Genomic DNA, 22219 nt, shown 5'->3' with positions numbered 1-22219 from the left:
TCAAGACTGTTGGAAACGCCTTCCAGGTGAAACTGGTAGAGAGAATGCCAAGAGTGTGCAAAGCTGTCAAAGGCAAAAGGTGGCGACTTTGAAGAATATAAAGTATATTTTGATTTGTTTAACACTTTTTTGGTTACTACATGATTCCATATGTGTTATTTCATAGGTGATGTCTTCACTATTATTCTACAATGTAGAAAATAATTTTAAAAATTAAGAACAACCCTTGAATGAGTAGGTGTCCAAACTTTTGACTAGTACTGTATATTGAACATCATTACATTCATTTAGATGGCACCAAAGTTATCTTTAGATATCAACTTTCAGATAGAATAACACTATAGCATCCATGTTTGGTATCTAACACCTATTTCAAGTCAGTCCTTTGTGTAACCGATGTGAAAAGGCTAGCTAGTTAGCGGGGTGCGCGCTAATAGCATTTCAATTGGTGACTTCACTCGCTCTGAGACCTTGAAGTAGTTGTTCCCCTTGCTCTGCAAGGGCCGCGGCTATTGTGGCACGATGGGTAACTATGCTTCGAGGGTGGCTGTCGTCGATGTGTGCAGAGGGTCCCTGGGGTGAGGAGAGGGACAGAAGCTAAACTGTTACATTTGGATACTGTAGACTACTTGTCAAACTAATTCCATGGAGGGCTGAGTGTCTGCGGGTTTCACTCCTCCCTTGTACTTGATTGATGATTTAAGGTCACTAATTTGTAAAGAACTCCCCTCACCTGGTTGTCTAGGTCTTTACTGAAAACAAAAACCTGCAGGCTCTAGGCCCTCCATGGATTGATTTTGACACCACTGGTGTAAAAAGAGCAACATTTTGGCCCCTCCATGGGGAGGGCTGACTGGCCCTTGAGTTGTGTTCTTGTGTTCATGGGCCATTTGCCATACAGCTCCAGGTGACAGATAGACAATAAGTTGGGGGCAGGGCCTACACACACACACACTCTCTCTCTAGCTCTATTGAACCCGGTTAGATTCATTTCATTTCTCTGCAACAACAGACAGAGAAGATCCTTTCCCAGTGTGACCCACTTCCTGATGCGTCTGTGATCTGTAGAAATTGTATTTTTGTTTATTAACCAATAGGTTGACCTGAACAGGAATGCCTCTCTCAATGTTTTCCTGAGATTATTTACATGTGCAGCATGATCTGATAAGTATGACTTGAATAGGAGTCTAGCCAGTATTTCCAGAATGTTTTTTTGTCTTCCTCTCCTTCAGTGTAGAGGGAAACCAGGAAATGGTCATTTTAACAAGAACTGATGACCTCACTTAGTTTGAATGAAAATGCTGACACTACACTGAAATACAAAGTACAGCAAAGTCTTTCTTCTTAATCAACCTCATTGTTATTTCAGCTAAATTCCATATTCATACATGTAAATGTATCAGTCAAAAAACTCTGTTTATAATTTTTGTGAATGAAATTGAACAATAAACACAATATCTTCTCACAACAGAAAAGCTATTAAAATGTTGAATGTTTGTAACTTGCATAAGGTTTTTATAGAATGTATTTATTCCCCAGACTGGTTTGTATAGTCTGTTTGTTTTTCTATATTATATTTTGAATTGCTTTACAATAAATACATAAAAACTATTAAAACATGTTAATAAAAACTACAATAAAAAATAAAAAAATTCCATTGAGATGGCAATAGGATTAGGTCTAGACAAAAATTACACAAATTACAAAATTGAAAGTTGACTGTTTGTGGTTTCATTACCCATAAAGATGTAATATGGTATAGGAAACCTGATGAACATATATCAGAAGGTACAAACAGCAGTAGTCATAATTCTAAATGATGCAAGTGTGATTATGTTGTGTGCTGAGCAATGTGTTGGTTTGTCAGCTGTTTTAGGTGACAACTAGGCTTGTTCTTCTCATAACAAGAACATAAATTGAAGAGACAAATTTTCCACCAATTATCCTGCATTGATAAATATTTGCAAGGATGTCAACATATTCCACCCATACAAGGCTCCTTGCATCAGAAATCACATAGAGGGATAACATTATCTACAGACAGGTGGAAAAAGTAAGCGGTCTGGTCTACAATATTGAGCCATAATATAGAGGTGACAGTTTAACACCGCTATATCTTAGTAGTAGGTTAGCCTATCCTAGGCTATACCACATTGCCTGTGCAACCTCCAGGCTAGCAAGCATGTCTAAAGGTTAAGTTATAGGTTAAGGGGAGAAACTTACCACTGGGACCATGAAGCTGTAGATGTAACCTAGTATCAGAGTAGGCTGCCACTCAAAAAGTAGCCTAGGTTTTGCCCACCGAGGAAACCAACTGAGATCATTTGGGCGAGGCGAGGGATAGTGTAATCTCTCTCTTGAAATATGTATCTTACCCACATTTATAAGCGGCGCAACGAATCATTCACAGGCAATTTGTACGCAAAGTTATAAACGGACATACACGATGAATTGAACTTCAGCCAGGGTGACTGAATGAGGGATGTTTTGAGCGTCAATTACCTATATTTCGCGATGATGAGCGTTGTCTGGCCGTCGTTCTTCTTCGAGTGGGTTGGAGTGCTCCTCGGCGAGGGGGCACAATTCAAAGTTTTAGACGCAGCAAGATGCCCGAGACAGTCTGTGATGGACGCTGCAATAAAGTGGTCTAGTTGTCAGCTTTCATTTACCCAGATAGAATAGGAAAGATTGCCTGACTCCCACGCCCGACTCAGTAATGTCCCCCTCCCGAGCAATAAAGCATAGCCTGAAAGCACCGCCTCGAACTGTCATCTTGCGCGCACTTTGACCGACGCGGTGATGATGTACATTGGGCTTGCCCTGTTTACTCCAGTCTAGTGAATGGGTGTGGGATCTTCTTTTATAATTTATGTGGGCTCGGCTATAGAGCAGCGATGGACAAATCCAGTTGCAGTCGATGACTTCCCTTTAGCCAATATTTTATTTTCAAAGCGCTGTGCGCACTACATCTTCGGCCAAGCGGTCTGGACCAGTTTGGCACAGGTGGATGAGCTCTGTAACAACAGCATGGTTGTTGGTAGGCTTACCGAGCTCCCAACTGCCTTGTTACAGTAGACTATAATGCAACATAATTGATATGTCAGTGTGGCATAAATCAGTCCCATAACAGGGTGTTGGTGAGGCAATGATGGATTGACAGTAGCCTAAATATTGATTGTGCCTAACTATTGTCCTTTTGATGGCTTGCATTTATGAGGTTAAAGCACTGAACAAACAGATGTTTGGTCCAACAATACAATTGCACTGGCATACAGGTAGAAGCTGTCTCAATCCATTAGATCAGTGGCAGGGGGGAGGGGGGTCTAACTTACTTTCAACTTACTCTTGAAAGTTGTAATAGTTGAAATTGGGTAGTGCATAATCCGTTTTCCTCTTGTCTAGTCATTCATTACATACCTTAGTGAGCTTTTTATAACCTGTCAGAAATGTCCAGATCAACTAGCCCATGTCAGTTAACGTTTTTGTAGCACATAGATTTTGTTGTAATGCTTGAGCCACTTAAATAGCACATGAACACACATTAGACATGGCAAAATGTATAGAATTGAAAGAAAATTAGCTTTAAAATGGCAAAATGTTCTCTACCCCAAGACAAAATGTGTGGAATTGCAGGAAATAAGCTTTAAATCTGTGTAAGATGTTCCCCAATGCTGGAAGAGGGGCCTGGGATAAACAATTTGGGAACCCCTGCATTAGATACATTTTTTGTAAATTTTGATTTAACCTTTTTTTAACTAGGGAAGTCAGTTAAGAATAAATTCTTATTTACAACGACGGCCTACCCCGCCAAACCCGGACAACGCTTGGCCAATTGTGTGCCGCCCTATGGGACTCCCAATCACAGCCGGATGTGATTCAGCCTGGATCATTGAACACCAAATAATGAATCAGAGGATTTTCAGGCACAATAACAAAAACATGCCATTTGGCAAAGCACATGGCATTCCATCCATTCACAACAAAGGGAAGGATTTAAAAGGAAAGTCCTCAAAAGAGAGTATGGGCTGCTGGCCAGAGCTCAGCGGACACTGCTGCTGTAGACATACTGTACACAATGACTGTACTGACCATGTGGGTGTTTGTGTGGGTAGACAGACAGACTGCTGCTTGGACCCCTAATGATCAGAAACCATGACGTATGGAGGCCCTGCTTGTCAATAGGGGTGACTTGATACTGTAAGAAAATAGCCATACAACAGTACCATGAGTATCATCACAATTGCAATTGTATTTATTTTTGTCTCTACACCCAACCGCACAAAAGAGAAAATGACACAAAACAGAAAAAAATGACAGAATGACAGGAACAAAAGATAGAATACAGAACAAAAGATTCACAATCCAAATTGATCTTCATTTAATTGACATGTTTGTACATTATGGTTACACAAAGTGACATGAAGTTAATTTCCAAATGTTTGTCAGTGGTGTAAAGTAACTAAGTAAAATACTTGGAAGTACTACTCAAGTTGTTTTTTGGTGTATATGTACTTAACTATTTATATCTTGGACAACTTTACTCCACTACATTTCTGAAGAAAATATGTACTATATACTCTCATACATTTTCCCTGACACCCAAAAGTACTCTCTACATTTCAAATGCTGAGGCAGGACATTAATATGGTGTAATTAATACACCTATCAATATAACGCGCTGTCATTCCTACTACTTCTGATCTGGCGGACTCAAACACAAATACTGCGTTTGTAAATTATGTATGAGTGTTGGTGTGCACCTGGCTGTCCGTAAATAAAAAAAATAAAAAAGGAAATTGTGCCGTCTGGTTTGCATAATACAAGGAATTTGATGTATAGCGTTTACATTTACTCAAGTATGAAAATGGAGTACTTTTCCCACCATTGATGGGGTTTTTTCTACTCCATGTCTTTAGATCAAGTCCCTTTTTGTTTGTTATTTTAGTTTCATTCAGTTATTAAAAGCCTTTAGAGAAAAGTTTGGTAAAAAAAAATCAAAAACACAAAAAAGCATCAATCTTGATTGAAATAAAACAGATTAGGCTACACAATGTTACACCCCAAATGTTTAATGTCAGTTGGACCCAACTTTATGTTGACTATGTACAACAGAAGCAAAAGGACAATTATAAGCTTAATTGTATTTACATAACACGAAAACATCTTCAAGCATTTTCTTCCAAATAAATAAATAAAATGCATGGCACAAAAAAATAAGCTAAACATCATGACATATTCACAAAAAAACAATGCTGGAGTGAGCAAAACATGTCCAAAGGTAGCATCCTCAAACACATGGCCAATGTTTACACAGATAGCACAATTCTGATCTTTTTTCACAAATTTGACCAATCAGATCAGCTCTGAAAATGATCTGATGTGAAAAGATCTGATTGGCCAAAAGACCAATTAGCGGGAAAATAAATCAGAATTGTGCTTCCTGTGTGAACGCAGATGGAAACCAACAGACAAAAATTACATCTAATTATTGTATAAGAAGAATAGCTAGAGAGTGTATATTTATTCAATATAATATTTGTATTTACATAATTTTTATACTCATTTATTTACACAACAGAAGGCGTAGGATGGGGGAATCTAGAAAAACTTAGATCAGACAAAGCTTTTAATAGCACATTATGTGACTCTTGTAAACATTCCATCTTAGAATATCCTGGTTATTATCAGTTGTTCTTTAAGAGGTGTATTTTTGGAAATGTCCTTTTAAGGCAAAGATATTAAGCTCATATGTAAGTAATACTCGTTTTCTGGTCATTTTAGGATCCTTTCAGATCTTCCATCCTGCTTAACCCCCACCCCTTTTCACATTCATCTTTCAAGAGACAAACAATTACATAACCACTGTGAAATTGAAGAAGGAAAAAAAAGATGTCTGCCACTCTGGTATGCTCCCATGATGATTTAGTCAGACGCAAAAAAAGACAACGTTTCGATCCGAGTTGGATCTTCGTTGATCAAAACATTGTCTTTCTTTAGGGTCTGATTACATCACCATGGGAGCATACCATTTCTTTTTTCTTTGATACGTTCGTCTGACCTGCACCTGATAAGTATGTATTTTTATATTTTTCCCATCGAGAAATAGACCCATAATTTGTATGTTTTTAGAGAGGAGTATTTTTTATATTTTTTAAGAGGAATAAATCCCTGACATAAATGTCTGCACTCCTCTCTGCCAAACTATACGAGACATTCTCCTAATGTTGGCTAGTTTCTTATAAAATCTCCTTCCCTCCTTGCGTTCTTATAAGATCTCCTCCACCCCATGGGCAAAGATCATGACCAGGCCAGGCTCTAGGATCATGTCCTCTCCCATGTGTTGATTCTCACAGGCCATCAACACCACCGCCTGTTTCCCAGGGATCCGCTTGGCAACGTAGTTCTCGTAGTAACGCCGGTTCATCTGCCGCGTCTCCAGCGTGGCCAGGCCCTGCGGCCAGTTGCGCTCGTGGGCATTCTCAATCAGGTCATTAACGATGGACAGAGGACAGCCGCTGTCGATGAGTGAACGTTTGATGACCGCCTGGAGAACTGCGTCTGGCGTGGAGATCATCCCACCCCAGCGTGTCACCCGCGCAGGTTGGAGGGAATTTACCCATCTGTTGGGCAGGAAAGGAACAGGTGAGATGGGGAAATAGGGATTTTTTTTTATAGCTCTAAAGAACTTTGTGACAATACTGCTGATGTAAAAAAGAGATTTATTAAATTTGATGAAGTTCAGGGTGATTTAAGTGGTTGTACACATTGATAATTTAAACAAACAATATCCAAAACCCAGTAAATAGATGACGCTTGCTGAAATAAAATGCTGAAACTATGTAAAAATATCCTAAAAGGACAGAGCCAGGGGAACAGGAGAGTAAACTCACTCCAGGATCTCGTTGTACTCAATGCTCTCCTCCAGGTTCTGCATGTTGGGGTTGGCGCTGCGTATTGCTCTCATGTAGGCTTTTAGCAGCTGGATGTCCCGTTTCTAACAGAGAAAGACACAGACACATTATATTCCTGACCTTTGAGGAACAGAGCACTAATGGATTTTTATGAATTACGCATTTGCATATGTTTGTACGCTGTGTGTGTGTGTGTGTGTGTGCGTGCGTGCGTGTCTGTTTACTTGTTCCCCCAGCTGATGCTTGTGCTCTACAGCATTCTTCTCCAGTTCAGAGATCTTGGTCTGCTGCTGCTGTACCACGCCACGTAAGTGCTTGATGCAGTTGTGGTTGCACATCTCATCTTTTGGCATCTCTAACCTGTAGAGAAATTGTGACATTATGAAATTAAAGCCACTAGATCACTCAATTTGTATTTTATATATCCTTTATTTAACTAGGCAAGTTAGTTAAGAACAATGACGGCCTACCCCGAACAAACCCTAACCTGGATGACGCTGGGCCAATTGTGAGCTGCCCTATGGGACTCCCAATCACGGCCGGTTGTGATACAGCCTGGAATCGAACCAGGGTCTGTAGTGATGCCTCTAGCACTGAGATGCAGTGCCTAAGACCGCTGTGCCACACGGGAGCCCCCACTCTAGAGACCACTACAAGACTAGATACGGTCACATTCTGCAGTGGTGGTGCGGCATGCCCAGGAACTCAAAAGTCATAGCCATGTTTTTCATTCTGGCCAGTCTGTTCTACTCTGCTGTGTAATGTGCTCTAAGGTGACTCACCCACAGCCCTCCTCACAGTTGATGGGCCTTTTGGGGTTGTGCTCACAGTCCTTCAGGTGAGACTGAAGTTGATCTAACCGCAGTGTGGCTGTGCAGCCGAAGCCAGCATTGTCACAAGCAATCTGGAGTTTGGAGAGCATGTTGCGCATGATGCGGGGCACGGGCCGGAGGTGAGCCAGTGTCACCACCGTACGGTCCACAGGACAGATCTGCTGCTGATTGAACCACTGGGTGATGCAGGCGTTGCAGAAGGCATGCTCACAGTGTGGGGCCTACATGTGAGAGAAAATAATGAGAGGAGATGGAGAAGGGTAAAGAGGTAGGGGGAAATAAGTATGTTTTGTAATAAAAATAAGAATTAAATCAGTAGGTCTTTATCCCAGAAATAGGTGACTAGCTGAGAGGAAAGTTCGATTTTTTTGTAATAAAAATAATAATTCAATTGATAAAAGGAATGAACAATTCCTTGCGCGGCCTGGCTGAGAAGGGAAGAGGGAAATGTAGGGCACTAACCTGCACTGGTTCCTCCAGTACCATGCTGCAGATGGGACACAGTAAGTCTTCATCCACCTCCCCTTGGAACCTGGTGACGTCATACCCCATGGCACATCACTGAGACACACACATTTCTGCAGAATACAAGCCGGGTAGGTGAGTCACTGCCTGAAGAAAATCCATTTCACAATGCAAACCTGTCTAGAGGACTGTTTATGGCATATCTGCAAAAGCGATGCAGCCAAACGAACATACCCCATCCTGTGCAATGAACATAACTTCAAGCCTTGTTTTGTTGTTACCGTATTTTTAGCATCGTAAACAACCTCAGCTATATCCTCATGCTAAACAATGTCGAGTGGCTCAAACCAGTAGCTTGAGAGAACTAGTGAGAAAACAGAAAAGCAGTGCCATCACTCACAAATGGCCCTCATTTCTCCCATTCAGCAGGACTGTCAAAGGTCACATGGAGTGGCTTTGATGAGACATTGTATTGGGAGACATACACAATCAGACACATATTCCTAACTTTCTAGGCATTTACTTAGAAATGATATCATGGTAATGACACAGAACTTAACCCAAAGACAGTACAGTATGGTTTGAAACTCCGCAATTACTATCCTTGGGGCTGCAGCCAGGGTAGGAAATTAACTTTATGGTCCACCAGCCAGTGGCAGGTAGATATTCTTTTTAAAAACAGCCACTCAGATTATTTTTTTTTACCTGTCAAAACATTGTTTTCACTATAATTACACCAAAAATCACCACAGAAAAAAATGGATGAGCATGCTTTCTATCGTTTCTAAAACAAGAAATGTATTACTAATAAGAAATAATGGGATACATTTCTTAAATTTCATTACATTTGTGACCTGTGTTTTAACCAATGTGCGTTAAAATAAATAATTGAGTATTACAATCTAAATGTACCTTTAATTCATCTGTCTGCATATTTCAAGATATGGCATATGAGTGTGCAGTGAGACATGGGTTGAACGATTCTTTTCTTGTCAATTATCTTGAAAAAACATGCACTTAAAAAATGGAAATCAACCAGTCCTCCATCTTTAATACAATGGAAATGTCAAACGCTTATTATCTAAATGTTGAAAGTGCGTGGGTAATAAAGAGAAAAAACAAAATGGTGCGGTTTGAGGCCATGTGGCGGAGAATGATGCAGGCGCTGGATATGGGGGTGTGAGCATGGGGATCTGGGCAGGAGTTATGTTGTGGATGTTTGTGTGCGTCTGTGGATATATATATATATATATATATATATATATATATATATATATATATATATATATATATATATATATATATATATATATATATTTAAAAAAAAAAATCTCTAACAGTTCTTCAAATGAACATCAAGAATCAACAAAGTGCCTGCCCTGCCACAAACAGCTGAGTGATACAACTTATTTATTATGATTGTTCAGGGCTCTATGCTGACATTTCTTTTTTTAACAAGTACCTGATGTGCTCCTATGTAAACATATAGAAGAAGCACACAAATACATCTAGCAGAGCAATCAAAGTATTTGAGCGTTTTAATGACTAAACGTCCATGTATAACAGTTTTTTGGGAGTTATCCATGCTCAATCATTAGGTGAGCTTTGCTCCAGGGTGGCGCAGTGGTCTAATAAGGCCCTGCATCTCAGTGCAAGAGGAGCCACTACAGTCCCTGGTTCGACTCCAGGCTGTATCACATCCAGCCCCTGATTGGGAGTTCCATAGGGCTGCGCACAATTGGCCCAGCGTTGTCCGGATTTGGCCGTCATTGTCAATAAGAAGTTATTCTCAACTGGCCTTTAAAAGGTTTAAAAACGTGTTTAAAAAGACAAAACATTTTAGCTAACCCTTTAAGGGACGGGCCGTTACCGTGGTAACTTCAGCACTCGCTTGTCTGTGACGGAAAAAAAATCACCAACTGCGACGTCTTCCTGGCAGCAAACTCAAAGTAACATTGAAAAACAACCGAACATGAAAAAAACGATGTAACTGGCCAAGAAACACGAGGACAGTGTCATACTTTAGTACTATTTCTTGTCAAAACGACCCATTTCTACATGTGGGTTTTGGATTAAAAACACTTCCCAAATGCTCAGTGTGACGTGGCCGGTGAAATAGACATTCTTACCCCGCGAATGACTAAATCTGCCCGCATTTGGCGGGTGTTAATTTCCAACCTTGGTTGCAGCTGCTGCTTTGGCATACAGAGGATGAAGAGACGGGGCATTAAATAGTTTGATCTGACTAGGGCCTGTTTTCTGGGTGGTGACTAAGAGCCTGCTGATTAACACAATAGTGTAATCACAACTAGCTACCATAGACTGTAGCCTAAACAATCAAATGGAGAACATCTCTGCTTTAAACCCTTGCTGCCTAGCCTCCCATATTTGTTGTCCCACTCACAGCTGACTTGTGACACATTTTCAGTATGGCAGGCAGCAACACTACACAGAAGACTGGGAGGGATGGTTAAATAAGATATCTTAGCTGAAATTATAGGACATTTTACAGACTGTGGCTTTAATGAAATGCGATAGCTAGCTAGCGGTCTAACAGTTAGACCTGCAGCTTATAAATGTGAGTTATACTAACGTTCGTTAGCAAGCTGCCATCAAAGAGAGTCAACGTTAGTTTAGAAAATAAGTAAAGCCAACTAGCTAGATAGGTTGATCTAGTGATGGCTAGCCTAGCTAGCACTGCAGCTGACTAGCTTGCTAGGCCAACTGTTGGCTATATCAGCACGCTCTTGTTGACTGGCTAATGTTATCTTACTGTAACCCGTTTTCAAATAAAATATTCTGTTATCGGCATAAACACTTACGTCCTTGAAGAGCAAGCAAAATGATTGCGACAATTTCCGTAATTTCAGACCTCTGCTGACAGCTAGTTAGCCTCCAGCCACATCAGCTAGCCTAAGTAGGTTGTTGCTGGTTTGGCAAGCAAGCCACTCCGCCTCCTCAACCCGACAGGGGGGCGTCGGAGATGATTGAAATCAAATTATATTTTAAAAAATGTAAGAAAAATAATTGTATACAAAAAAAATCTGTAGATATTATTGAAAATAAAAACAAGGCAACAGTGAACATGTCGTCCCCCACGAATGATGCAGCGTCCCCCCTTGAGCCAAGTGAAATATCGCGTGTGACTAACACATTTTAGGGGGCGGCAGGGTAGCCTAGTGGTTAGAGCGTTGGACTAGTAACCGGAAGGTTGCGAGTTCAAACCCCCGAGCTGACAAGGTACAAATCTGTCGTTCTGCCCCTGAACAGGCAGTTAACCCACTGTTCCCAGGCCGTCATTGAAAATAAGAATTTGTTCTTAACTGACTTGCCTGGTTAAATAAAGGTAAAATAAATAAAAAAAAAAATTCAGTTAATTACTATATAGCTCCGGACTTGGGCCAATCATTTTAATTTTGTATATGGGGGATTGCAATGGCAAGACGCATCACTCATCCATGTGTCTTCCAAATCAGGCCAGTGCTGTCTTAAATATCGTGTGTGACTAACACACAAACGAATGGGGGTGGAGAAAGATCCACAGTCTCCGATTTCATCGTGGGGACCATTATCACTAAATCTGGTTTGTAATTCAACGTGGGTCATTGGATGTGGGCCCTTCGGGGCCTCCTGCTTCCTGTGGAAGTAGCTGACTCCTAAGGTCTCTTGCAAGACTACCTATTTGGGGCACTGTCCTCTGTGTTCTCTTTTTTTGTGGGAAGGTGACTGTGCCTCTTGTCAGGCCTGGGTCTAGACCACCATCATATTTTGGCTCCCATGGGCCATAGAGGAACCAGCAAAGACGGTGTGCTGGCTCTGGGGTTCAAGACAGAATTCTCCTCTTTGGACTTTTCTGACTATCATCGTCCGACTCATAATCTGTTATCCTATTAGGCCTACTCATTCCTGTCTTTCATTAAGAGATTTTACTATTTACCTGTAATGTATTCTTCAACATTTAAGTGATAACGACTTGCATACAGTAGGCCTATCACCAGAAAGGTTGAGAGAATTAGACTATTCTTTTTTGTGAAAATTCAATCAACTCAACACTTGTCAAATCAAATCACATGTTACTTGTCACATGCGTCGTAAACAACAGACATGGACTAACAGTGAAATGCTTACTTAGAGGCCCATCCCAACGATGCAGAGATAAATAAAAAAGAGAAATAATAGAAAAGCAAAACACGTAAAAGTAATGATAGATACACAATGAGTAACGATAACTTGGCTATATTCAAGGGGTACCAGTACTGAGTCTATGTGCAGGGGTACAAGTTAATTGAAGTAGATATGTACATATAACTAGGAATAAAGTGACAGATATTTAAATAGTGACATACGCTGCTGCTACTGTTTACTAACTATTTAGCAGTTGTATGGCTTGGGGGTAGAAGCTGTCCAGGGTCCTGTTGGTTCCAGACTTGGTGCATCGGTACCGCTTGCCCTGCGGTAGCAGAGAGAACAGTATATGAAAGGAGGACCAAGGCACTCTTCATATAATTTATAAAAATGCCTTTATTAGTATGGCATGTTCAATAGAAACAACGTTTTTTTTAAACCGACGCGTTTCGGCTGCATGGCCTTCGTCAGGGAGTAAAAAAAAAAGGAATACAATGTCCTCTTTGTATTCCTTTTTTCAAATGTATTTTTGAAACTTCCTGACGAAGGCCATGCAGCCGAAACGCGTCGGTAAAAAAAAAAAAAAACAGTTTCTATTGAACATGCCATACTAAAGGCATTTTAATTAATTATATGAAGAGTGCCTTGGTCCTCCTTTTTGATGACCAATTTACCCCTTTTACAAAAGAGCACGTTCTATCTACCAAAATGTACTATTGTGTACCTTAGTAGCGCTTCCCTTCCTCCTCTTTCTACTAGAACAGTATATGACTTGGGTGGCTGGAGTCTTTGTCAATTTTTAGAGTCTTCATCCGATACTGCCTGGCATAGGTGGCCTGGAGCTCGGCCCCAGTGATGTACTAGGCCGTCTGCACTACCCTCTGTAGTGCCTTGCAGTCGGATGCCAAGGAGTTGCCATACCAAGCGGTGATGCAGCCAGTCAAGATGCTCTCAATGGTGCAACTGTATAACTTTTTGAGGATTTAAGGGTCCATGCTAAATCTTTTCAGCCTCCTAAGGGGGTAGCGGTGTTGTCTAGCCCTATTCACAACTTTGTTGGTGTGTTTGGGCCATGATAGATCCTTAGTGATGTGGACACTGAGGAACTTAAAGCTCTCAACCGATATGAATGGGGGCGTGCTCGGGCCCTCCATTTCCTGTAGTCCACGATCAGCTCCTTTGTTTTGCTGACGTTGAGGAAGAGGTCGTTGTCTTGGCACCACACTGCCAGGTCTCTGACCTCCTCCCTATAGGCTGTCTCATCGTCGTCGGTGATCAGGCCTACCACCGTCTGGCCCTCTGGGACATGTCCAACCTCTTGAAGCACTTCATGACGACAGCCCCATCACACTTACACCGTTCATCGTGAAGGTCTTCGAGATGCTGGTCATGACCCACATAAAGGCCAGCATAAGAGCACACTGGACCCACTCAGATTTGCCTACCACTCCAATAGATCCACGTAAGATGCCATTTCCATCGCTATTCACATGGCCGTAACACTTCTGGACAAGAGGAACACATATGTGAGAATGGTGTTCATTGACTACAGTTCAGCATTCAACACTATTGATCCCTACAAGCTCAGAGCCCTGCGTCTGTATACCTCCCTCTGCAACTGGATCTTGCAACTGGATCCAACAACACTCCGACTCTTAACACAGGGGCCCCCCAGGGGTGTGTCCTCAGTCCTCTGATGTACTCCCTGTTCACCCATGACTGCGTGGCGTTGCACAACACCAACGCCATCATCAAGTTAGCTGACAATACCATGGTTGTAGGCCTGATAAACAACAATGACAAGTCATCCTATAGGGAGGAAATAAAGGTAAGTGAACTGGCTGAACAACCAAGAGTATAACTTGTTTCTGTTTTTTGTTTGTATTTTCTACCTCTGGATCATTGGTCTTAATTTTAAGGTTATGGTTAGGCATAAGGTTAGCAGTGTGGTTAAGGTCTGAGGTTAACATGCACAGGAGCTCTTATACGTTTTGTTCTGAGATAATCAGTCAATTAACATGACCTTTATGAATCATGAAGCCTTTATGTTCTTGTTTTGAGTACTTCAACATTGACAAAAAGTGACGGCTGATGAAGATTATATCATAGAACAAAACGTATATGAGCTCCTAAACCTGTGTTGAACACAGGCCGTCGGCGTTTATAAAACATCCATATGCTTTGGCCAACAAGACATGGCAGTTAGCCTCGGTTAGTGGCTATAAAAAGACGCCGTTCTCTTTAACGCCACTCCGTTCTAGCCAGGACATGGATATACTGAGGTTATGAACATTTCTCACGAGCCTTGGCTTGGGCAATTCATCCTGCTTCATTGGAGAAGGTAGGTCAATTGCTGTTATCAATGCTTTGCGGTCTTATCTGTTTCATGACTCGGCTGTAAATGAACGAGTCGTTATAATATTAACTCAAAAAAAAGAAGACTCACCCCCCACAACCAGACTCTTCAATCCTCTAAGCAGCAGGACAAGAGAATATGTATTTCGCGACTGGTGAAAGCAACAACGAACAACCCACGTGAGTTGCCTGTAAGGCCCCCCCAAGAAATTTCAGGTTTTGTAGGTTCGCTGACCTGTAAAATGTTTGGCATTCAGCAACTGTACCAGTTTCTATTTTGCGGACTAAATGAGGAACAAACTGACAACGTTCATTAAGGAGTTAGAGACATTTTACGGTACCTGGTTTTAATGAACTTGCATCTTCATATTCCTTTTTGCAGTTAATTTATAGGATGTCACCTCTACTGACACTCGCCGTGGGACTATTTTTCTGTCTGCCTCTGCTGGAGTTTGGGGCAGGGGCGCGACTTTCTCTCAGTGGCACAATGAAAACACCATGGAATATGACAGACAGGATATCAAATGGTAGCCGACAAGAGGGATCGACATCTGAACATTTAGATGAGGCTTTTGAAGAGCAGGTGAGACTATTGTGGAAGACAGGCTATACCAGTTTGTATTGCCTCCAGGCCCCTGAAATATCTGAATTTGGCCTCAATAGATCAGTACTACGTAATTTAGAGTTGATATGGTCACAAGTTAACCTTTGAGACACTGCTGTCAACAACACTAAATCTATTTTGTGCGTTGTTAAAAATATAAAATGGCCTACTCTAATAGTTTAACAATGCCAGTATTTTACCACGGATTATTATTGCTCTTTCTGATCCGTTCAGCTGTCCATTTACTCTTGTAAAATACCTGTCTTTTTTTCCAGGTCTTCTACTTGCAACGTCTGTTTCATCAGTATGGAGACAATGGGACCCTGACCTATAAGGGCCTGCAGAAGTTACTGGGCAGCCTGGGACTAGGGCAGGTCAGTGTGTTGGAGATCAGCCACCGAGGGTCGAGGCACAACCATAACACTCTGACACAACCTCACCCTCCTCAAACACAATCTCATGACCATGACGACCAGGAAACCGACACCCCCAGTCCCAGTAGGCCTATTCAACCACCCCCCTCTGCAAACGCAGCCAGGTGAGAAACTGATATTACAACTGATTTGATCCCATGATTGTTAGAGATATCGAGCCACTTTTGAAGTACGGAAGTTTAGCATTTGTGCTCATCCGGTTATGAGTAGTTAGTTACGCAATGACACCTGCATAAACTGTGCTGCTTCTTCTTCTCAACCCCCTCTGAAAGAACCCCACAGCCTGGGATATCGGGGTCTGCTGGATCTAGGTATAAAGAGGGCACCACATTATCCTCTGATCATGGGATTAAGGAAGAGGTCCTTCCGTGGTCATCCCCTATTGCACACTCTATTCCTGTCCAAGGAATGTTTAACTCCCTCGTGTCAAATCACCCCACTCAGAGGCATCTTCACGGGAACGTGAGTAGTCAATAAAAGACAATTGATCTGGTTAATGTTTTGTGCCAAACGCACAAAGTTCTCAACTCAATTCTGCTTACTGTTCTTGGCTAAATGTTATCCTCCTCAGGTTTTTATTTGACATGGTTATTTAAAGGGAGTTAATGAGAAAATCCGCTATCAAAACAATCCCCTTACATAAACAGTTTCTGTGGACATTGAATACTTTTAACCCTTTCCTTTTCAGTGTCTGAACGTTACTCAGCTCTTGTGGAATTTCGGTCTGGGAAAGGCACCCCACATCACTCCTGCCCACTTCACCCTCCTGTGCCCAGCCCTGCTGTACCAGATTGAAAGTGGTGTTTGTCTACGCCACCCAGAGACTGATGGGACGGAGTCAGAAAGGAGTGTGACTTTCCTCAAAGGTGCATTTATGAAACTAGATACCAACTATGAGAGGGAATGATTTATTGATATAGGATGTTTTAAAAAGTAATGTAGCCTTTTACAACTTGGAGCATAACTTAACAGTTAGGATACACTAAGACTTAACATAACCCTGGAAACTACAATACCCTATTGTTTAAGCAGAATGAATACAACATCAAAATTAATATAATATTTTTTTTTTCGCAGCTTTGGGATGGAGCTCCTTAGCTCTGGCTGTGATCAGCCTGCCGTCTCTGCTGTCTTTGAGCCTGGTTCCCCTTCTGCCCCCTGCCCGCCTACGCTCCTTCCTCTGTCCAATGACAGCCTTGGCTGTGGGGACGCTGTGTGGAGATGCCCTGCTGCATCTCCTGCCTCACGTAAACACCCTACCAAACTGTCAAACACTACATACATACCAGTGCTACTGTCTCTGTTTGGTCATGGAGGGTTAAGTTGTAAAATCTAGTAGTAAATATAAGTTTAAAATGAAATGCGTTGACTGAAAACCATGTCTTGTTTTATCTGTGTCCTGCAGACTAAGACTGGGCCACTCTCAAGCCACTCTGAAGAACAGGACTCCATACTGAAGGGCCTTTGTGTGCTGGGAGGGTGCTACCTCCTCTTCATCTTCGAGAGCCTTCTAGGACTGAGGACCCATTATAAGGTTAGCTGGATTTAGAGAATAAAGGGAAGAGTTTGAAGTTGTGCCCCTGTTTTATGATACACTGTGCATAGTAGTCATTGGGAGATTCTCAATTGCATACTCCTTGCGTCCTCCTTGCCTCCTCAAAATCCATTGGATGAGAGCCCGAGGTCCCGCCCCTCTGACCATCTCCTCCAATGGGTTTTGAGGCAGCGAGGAGAGAGGACGCGAGGTATATGCAATTGAGATTTCACATGGAATGTTTAAATTGTTTGTTTTTGTCATCAGAAAGTTAAGAGGACGCGGAAGCAGCAGAACACCACTCTAAATCCTGACCCAGAGAGGGAGCTTACTGCTCTGCAGAGTGAGTTGGAATGTAATACTTATGTAACTTGAGAGCATTTATGTCCGTATTGGCAGAGTTGAACCGTTGCATTGTAAAACATCTTTCTCATCCCTCCCGTTCTTCAGGCCCCACTGTTCTTGAGCAGACACATTCCACTGAGCAGCATAGTCATGGTCATTCACACAGCCCGCCTGGCCAGGAGCAGGTTGGGATGGGAAGCTTGGTGTGGATGGTGGTTATGGGAGATGGGGTACACAACCTTACTGATGGACTGGCCATTGGTGCTGCATTCTCTCAGAGTCTGGCTGGAGGTCTCAGCACCACCATAGCTGTGTTCTGCCATGAGCTTCCTCACGAGCTAGGTAGGTAAACACGAACATCTCACCTTTTTGTGAGGTGCATGTAAAAACAGAGATGGGTGCAACACATACAAGCATTGCACATCGACATGCCCTTCAAAAGTTTAAGCCTGGTACTATAACGTTTCAGGTAGGCTTTTGTAATGAGTATGAGACTATCAAATTGATGCATTGTGTTTCTTTGCAGGTGACCTGGCAGTGCTGATGGGAGCAGGGTGGCCTGTTCGTAGACTGGTTATCTTCAGTGCTGTATCAGCCCTACTGGGTTTTGTAGGCTTGCTAATTGGCTCTGTCCTGGGCCACCAGTCAGCCCACATTTCCCCCTGGATCCTCACCTTCACCGCTGGGGTCTTCCTCTATGTGGCCCTCGCTGACATGGTGAGTCACTACGGTGGAATGCGTTTCACATTATCGGGGCAACATGAACTGCACTGTGCTGGGTCGGATATTTCCTTTTCACATCGTCCTTTCCAGCATGGTTCAGGCAACTATAGTGGCTGCGTAACCAGCACAGCTCGGCTTAGTGTGAAAAGGCATTTTACAGACAACTGTGTATTAATTTGGTCAGTTTAATAATGCTGCATTTGTCATATTTTCTCATCTTGCTCAATAGTTGCCTGAGATGCTTCATGGTGATCCTGGCCCGATGGGACCCTGGACTCGCTTCCTGCTACAGAACCTAGGCTTGTTGGCAGGGGGTGCAATCATGCTGTGTATCGCTCTGTTTGAGGACCATATTGCCTTCAACCTGGGTGACGTCTAATTCAATGAAGAGTGTGAGTGGATCAGATTCTAAACCACTGGATTGGTTACTCTTTCAACTGAAGTGCAATTGGCCAATACCAAATGACTTCTTATCAGAGTAGACTTTGGTCCAGGAGGTAATTTGCATTACTAAAGGCCTGAAAAACATGATTTAAGATGACATCAAGTACCAGCTTCGCTTTAAAGCACTCTGGATGCGTTTACACCGGCAGCCCCATTCTGATCTTTTGCCCAATTATTGGGTAAAACGCATCCTCTAAGACACAAGATTTTACATTTAGCAGACGCTCTTATCTAGAGTGACTTACAGTATTGAGTGGATACATTTCTTGTCCCACGTGAGAATCGAACCCACAATCCTGACGTTGCAAGCGCCATGCTCTACCAACTGAACCACACAGTTTGATGGTTAGTGTGAACATGTGGAAATCAGCCTTGCAGGACCAGATGACCAAGAGAATGACCCTACACTGATTTTGCTTGCTTAAATATTTTATGAACTTGAGGATTTTTTTTTCCTTCCTAAAATGTACTGTGCAACTTGTTTTCTACCGTTTCTATATGAACATTGATTCATTTCAATGCGAGTCTTAATCCTATTTCAGAATGATTTGCAGTGGTTGAACCACACAGGCCGGAATAGAAGAATGAAGTTAATATCCAATTAAAATCTTTTTTTTAATCTTGACTACTGTATAACCATGTCAGCAATTCAATAAAAGGTGGCCCTTTTATATTTGGCATTGAATCCAGAGCACTTCTCACTGTTTCCACATCTAGGACTCAAATCAGAAACACACATTGCATTGAATATTCAGCAATAGCACTTTATTTAAAACACACAACCAACCCTAAGCCACAATACTGAATGACAAGACCAACTGGCTGCAGCAAACATCGTATAAAATAGATTTAGGTTCAAATGTTTAATAAATCCTTTAAGCGTCAAAGACAGATGCAGATTCTTCCAAAATTGTGAATTATCTTTTACGTTTCTATAACAAATTACCATTTACATATTGTCCACACAATGGAATAACAAGGCAAAGTGCTTTCAGGATCGATTGCATTGTCAAATAAAGAAATGGCTTGAGGTTTTTGGAGGGATAGTGGGGTGAATGGGAATGTGGGGGCAGGGCAAGGATCTGTCTGGTCAGATACCGGACCTCTCCCTGGTCCCCTGTTCACATGGAATTAAAGCAGCTATACAGAGATTATGGTGGGGAGGCAAACACCTACCAACAGTTTGGTTTGGAGTGGATTAGTGTTTTTGAAGGCATACGGCTTGAGGGGAACAAAACTCACCCACGTACAGAATATAACAATGTGCATATAACCTGACTCCCCCATGACAACCTGTGAAAAATATATATTATGATAGTACCAAACCAGCTGTACGTACGTACGTACGCAATAACTAACCCAACAAAACATTCACATTCCAGGAAGCTATAAACTCTAACTGAGATGTAGAGCACATGAAAACATTTGTACATCGATTCCAGACAAGGACAAACAGAAAATGCCAATGTACTCATTCATGTAATTCATCCCAAAAACAAGGGGTTTTGCTATGCAAAGAGCACATCAGTCAAAATTAATGTCTAGCGTGGGTAGAAGACATGAGTCATAACACAGTCTGGCTTCACATCCCAGTGCTATTTTCTAATATGTTTTTCATAAATAATTTCATGTTGAACACACAATTATACATACAATCAAGCACACTTCATGTTGAATTATAATTGTTCATGGTAAAATTCTAAGGTTCTCATAGGCTACTGTGTATTTGTTTGTCAAAACAGGTGGAGATGAACTCAAAGCTGCAATTTAGAGGTAGGAAAAATGCTTCTACTGAAAACCGCAAGAAATGCAAACAAGTTTATTTCCATGAATACCATTATGTACCAACCTTATAGAATTTGTAGTAAGTGAGAGGCGTGTTTATATTCCTTGACTGGCCATGTTTGAATTCATTAATTTGGAAATGGAGCTACATCATTGGTCCTGGAGCTACATCATTGGTCCTGGAGCTACATCATTGGTCCTAGAGCACAAGCTGGTGATGGCATTTTCTTCTTACAGTAGAATAGTATTTGAAGGTTTGTAAATGAGGTAATCAAGAGTTAAAATAGGGAATGGTTCCTTCCGCTGGGGGGGGGGGGGAAATACAGAAACCTGTAGATCGGTCGAAGATACTACCATTCACCAGCAGAGAAGTTGTTACCCAACAGCAAAGCTTGCAGAAACTATTGGAAAGTTTGGCGGACAAACCAAATCTCTTTTTAAAAAGGTGCATTGAGAAACCATTCGATTACAACTAATCATGTGCCCTAATTCAGACTCCTCCCCCTCTCCTGGTATGGGGTCCACTCCATAGTATTTACAACAGATAAGCCACTGAGTAAAAACAGGCAACTAACCCTTAGGTCGGTCTTTATCAGTTCACATTCAGTTAGGGTGCTGCAGAACAAATAAAGAAACAGCAGAAGGACCAACAAATATCACAGGATATACCCAATGAATACATCCTTTCCACATGTATTGCTCAGGGAGCACATAGGCCATAGAGTACCTCCAACTGATAGTGTCCAAATCACTGTGCTCTCTGAGAATCCCCATTATGGAGATATACTCCAGAGGTGGTCTGGCCACTGACTTCATCGTGGGTGAAGTATAAGCTGCTTGTACAGCAAATTACTGCTGTAATGGCTAAAGTGGTTTTCAAATATTTCCTACCTCTGCTGGATTTAAAAGGGGAATTTCAAGGGGAACAAGCAATATCGTACAGGCTTCCAGCATAGTACATGTCAAAAAGGTGTATACAGTAGGTATACACGTCCTACCCTAGGCACTGAGCTGATCTTACGATACTGGTACACTTTTTTCGCTACCTTTTCATTTCCATTGTCGTCGATATGTCCGATTTAGACAGGCCTGCCTACTTACATTAAGGGAGACCTGCCATTCACCCCCTCAACATTATACTTGTGCAGTTCAGGAAATGGTCTCAACTTTCTTAAGCTGTTCTGATCTTCACTGTACAAGTTCATCACACACACTGAGCAAGTAGTAAGATTGTGAAAGACGCACACCCCCATTTAGTGAGGGTGAGATGAATTAGGGGGGAGTCTCTCTTAATGTTTCTTCTGAAAACAAGAAGGTATTTCAGCATTTCTTTAAACCACTTAAATTTACTCCCCCCCCCAAAAAAAAACATTTAATTTGATACGGAGTACGACGCATACGTACACACCTACACACGCAAGCAAAACATTTCTGATTCAAGGAGATTCCCTCCATAAAACGCCATCCAACTGCAAGAACAAAAAACACACATGGTTGATCAACCAGTCAAATCATCTTGTACATGGTCTCCCTTATGAGCAAGCAGCTTTGATACTTGAATATCAAAAATCACACAGTCCTAAGAATGCAATTCCATATTCTAGACTCTAACAAGTGCCACTCCTCTGGAAGCAAAGCAGTGGGGAAAGGTTCCAATCCTA

At 41.8% G+C, this 22219-nt stretch overlaps 3 protein-coding genes across 4 annotated transcripts in view; 1 reads left to right on the top strand and 2 right to left on the bottom strand.

Moving 5' to 3' along the window:
* LOC139368531 (diacylglycerol kinase beta-like) overlaps positions 1-2781 on the bottom strand; it is a 34992-nt gene extending 32211 nt beyond the window's left edge. The window contains exon 1 of one of the 2 annotated variants that reach the window (XM_071107534.1): positions 2503-2781. The gene's annotated coding sequence lies outside the window, so the exon portion shown is untranslated. Of the gene's footprint in view, positions 1-2223 lie in introns of both variants that reach the window. The other variant, XM_071107535.1, reaches the window with a different exon arrangement.
* A 1441-nt stretch (positions 2782-4222) lies between these two features.
* Positions 4223-11344, bottom strand: LOC139368530 (E3 ubiquitin-protein ligase NRDP1). The gene is made up of 6 exons (XM_071107533.1): positions 11032-11344; positions 8207-8322; positions 7694-7965; positions 7136-7271; positions 6891-6994; positions 4223-6620 (listed from the first exon to the last, which is right to left on the bottom strand). The coding sequence occupies exons 2-6, from the start codon at positions 8294-8296 to the stop codon at positions 6266-6268; spliced, it is 957 nt and encodes a 318-aa protein (XP_070963634.1). The 5' UTR covers positions 8297-8322; positions 11032-11344; the 3' UTR covers positions 4223-6265.
* Positions 11345-14651: 3307 nt separating this feature from the next.
* On the top strand, positions 14652-20484 carry LOC139368529 (zinc transporter ZIP5-like). The gene is made up of 11 exons (XM_071107532.1): positions 14652-14869; positions 15072-15272; positions 15569-15831; positions 16000-16189; positions 16416-16593; positions 16805-16974; positions 17133-17261; positions 17529-17604; positions 17712-17948; positions 18133-18323; positions 18559-20484. The coding sequence occupies exons 2-11, from the start codon at positions 15084-15086 to the stop codon at positions 18706-18708; spliced, it is 1773 nt and encodes a 590-aa protein (XP_070963633.1). The 5' UTR covers positions 14652-14869; positions 15072-15083; the 3' UTR covers positions 18709-20484.
* The last annotated feature ends 1735 nt before the right edge of the window (positions 20485-22219 follow it).

This window comes from Oncorhynchus clarkii, chromosome 16 (genome assembly GCF_045791955.1).
Source record: "Oncorhynchus clarkii lewisi isolate Uvic-CL-2024 chromosome 16, UVic_Ocla_1.0, whole genome shotgun sequence".
Classification (NCBI taxonomy): Eukaryota; Metazoa; Chordata; class Actinopteri; order Salmoniformes; family Salmonidae; genus Oncorhynchus; species Oncorhynchus clarkii.
This window is presented reverse-complemented; position numbering and strand designations above follow the sequence as displayed.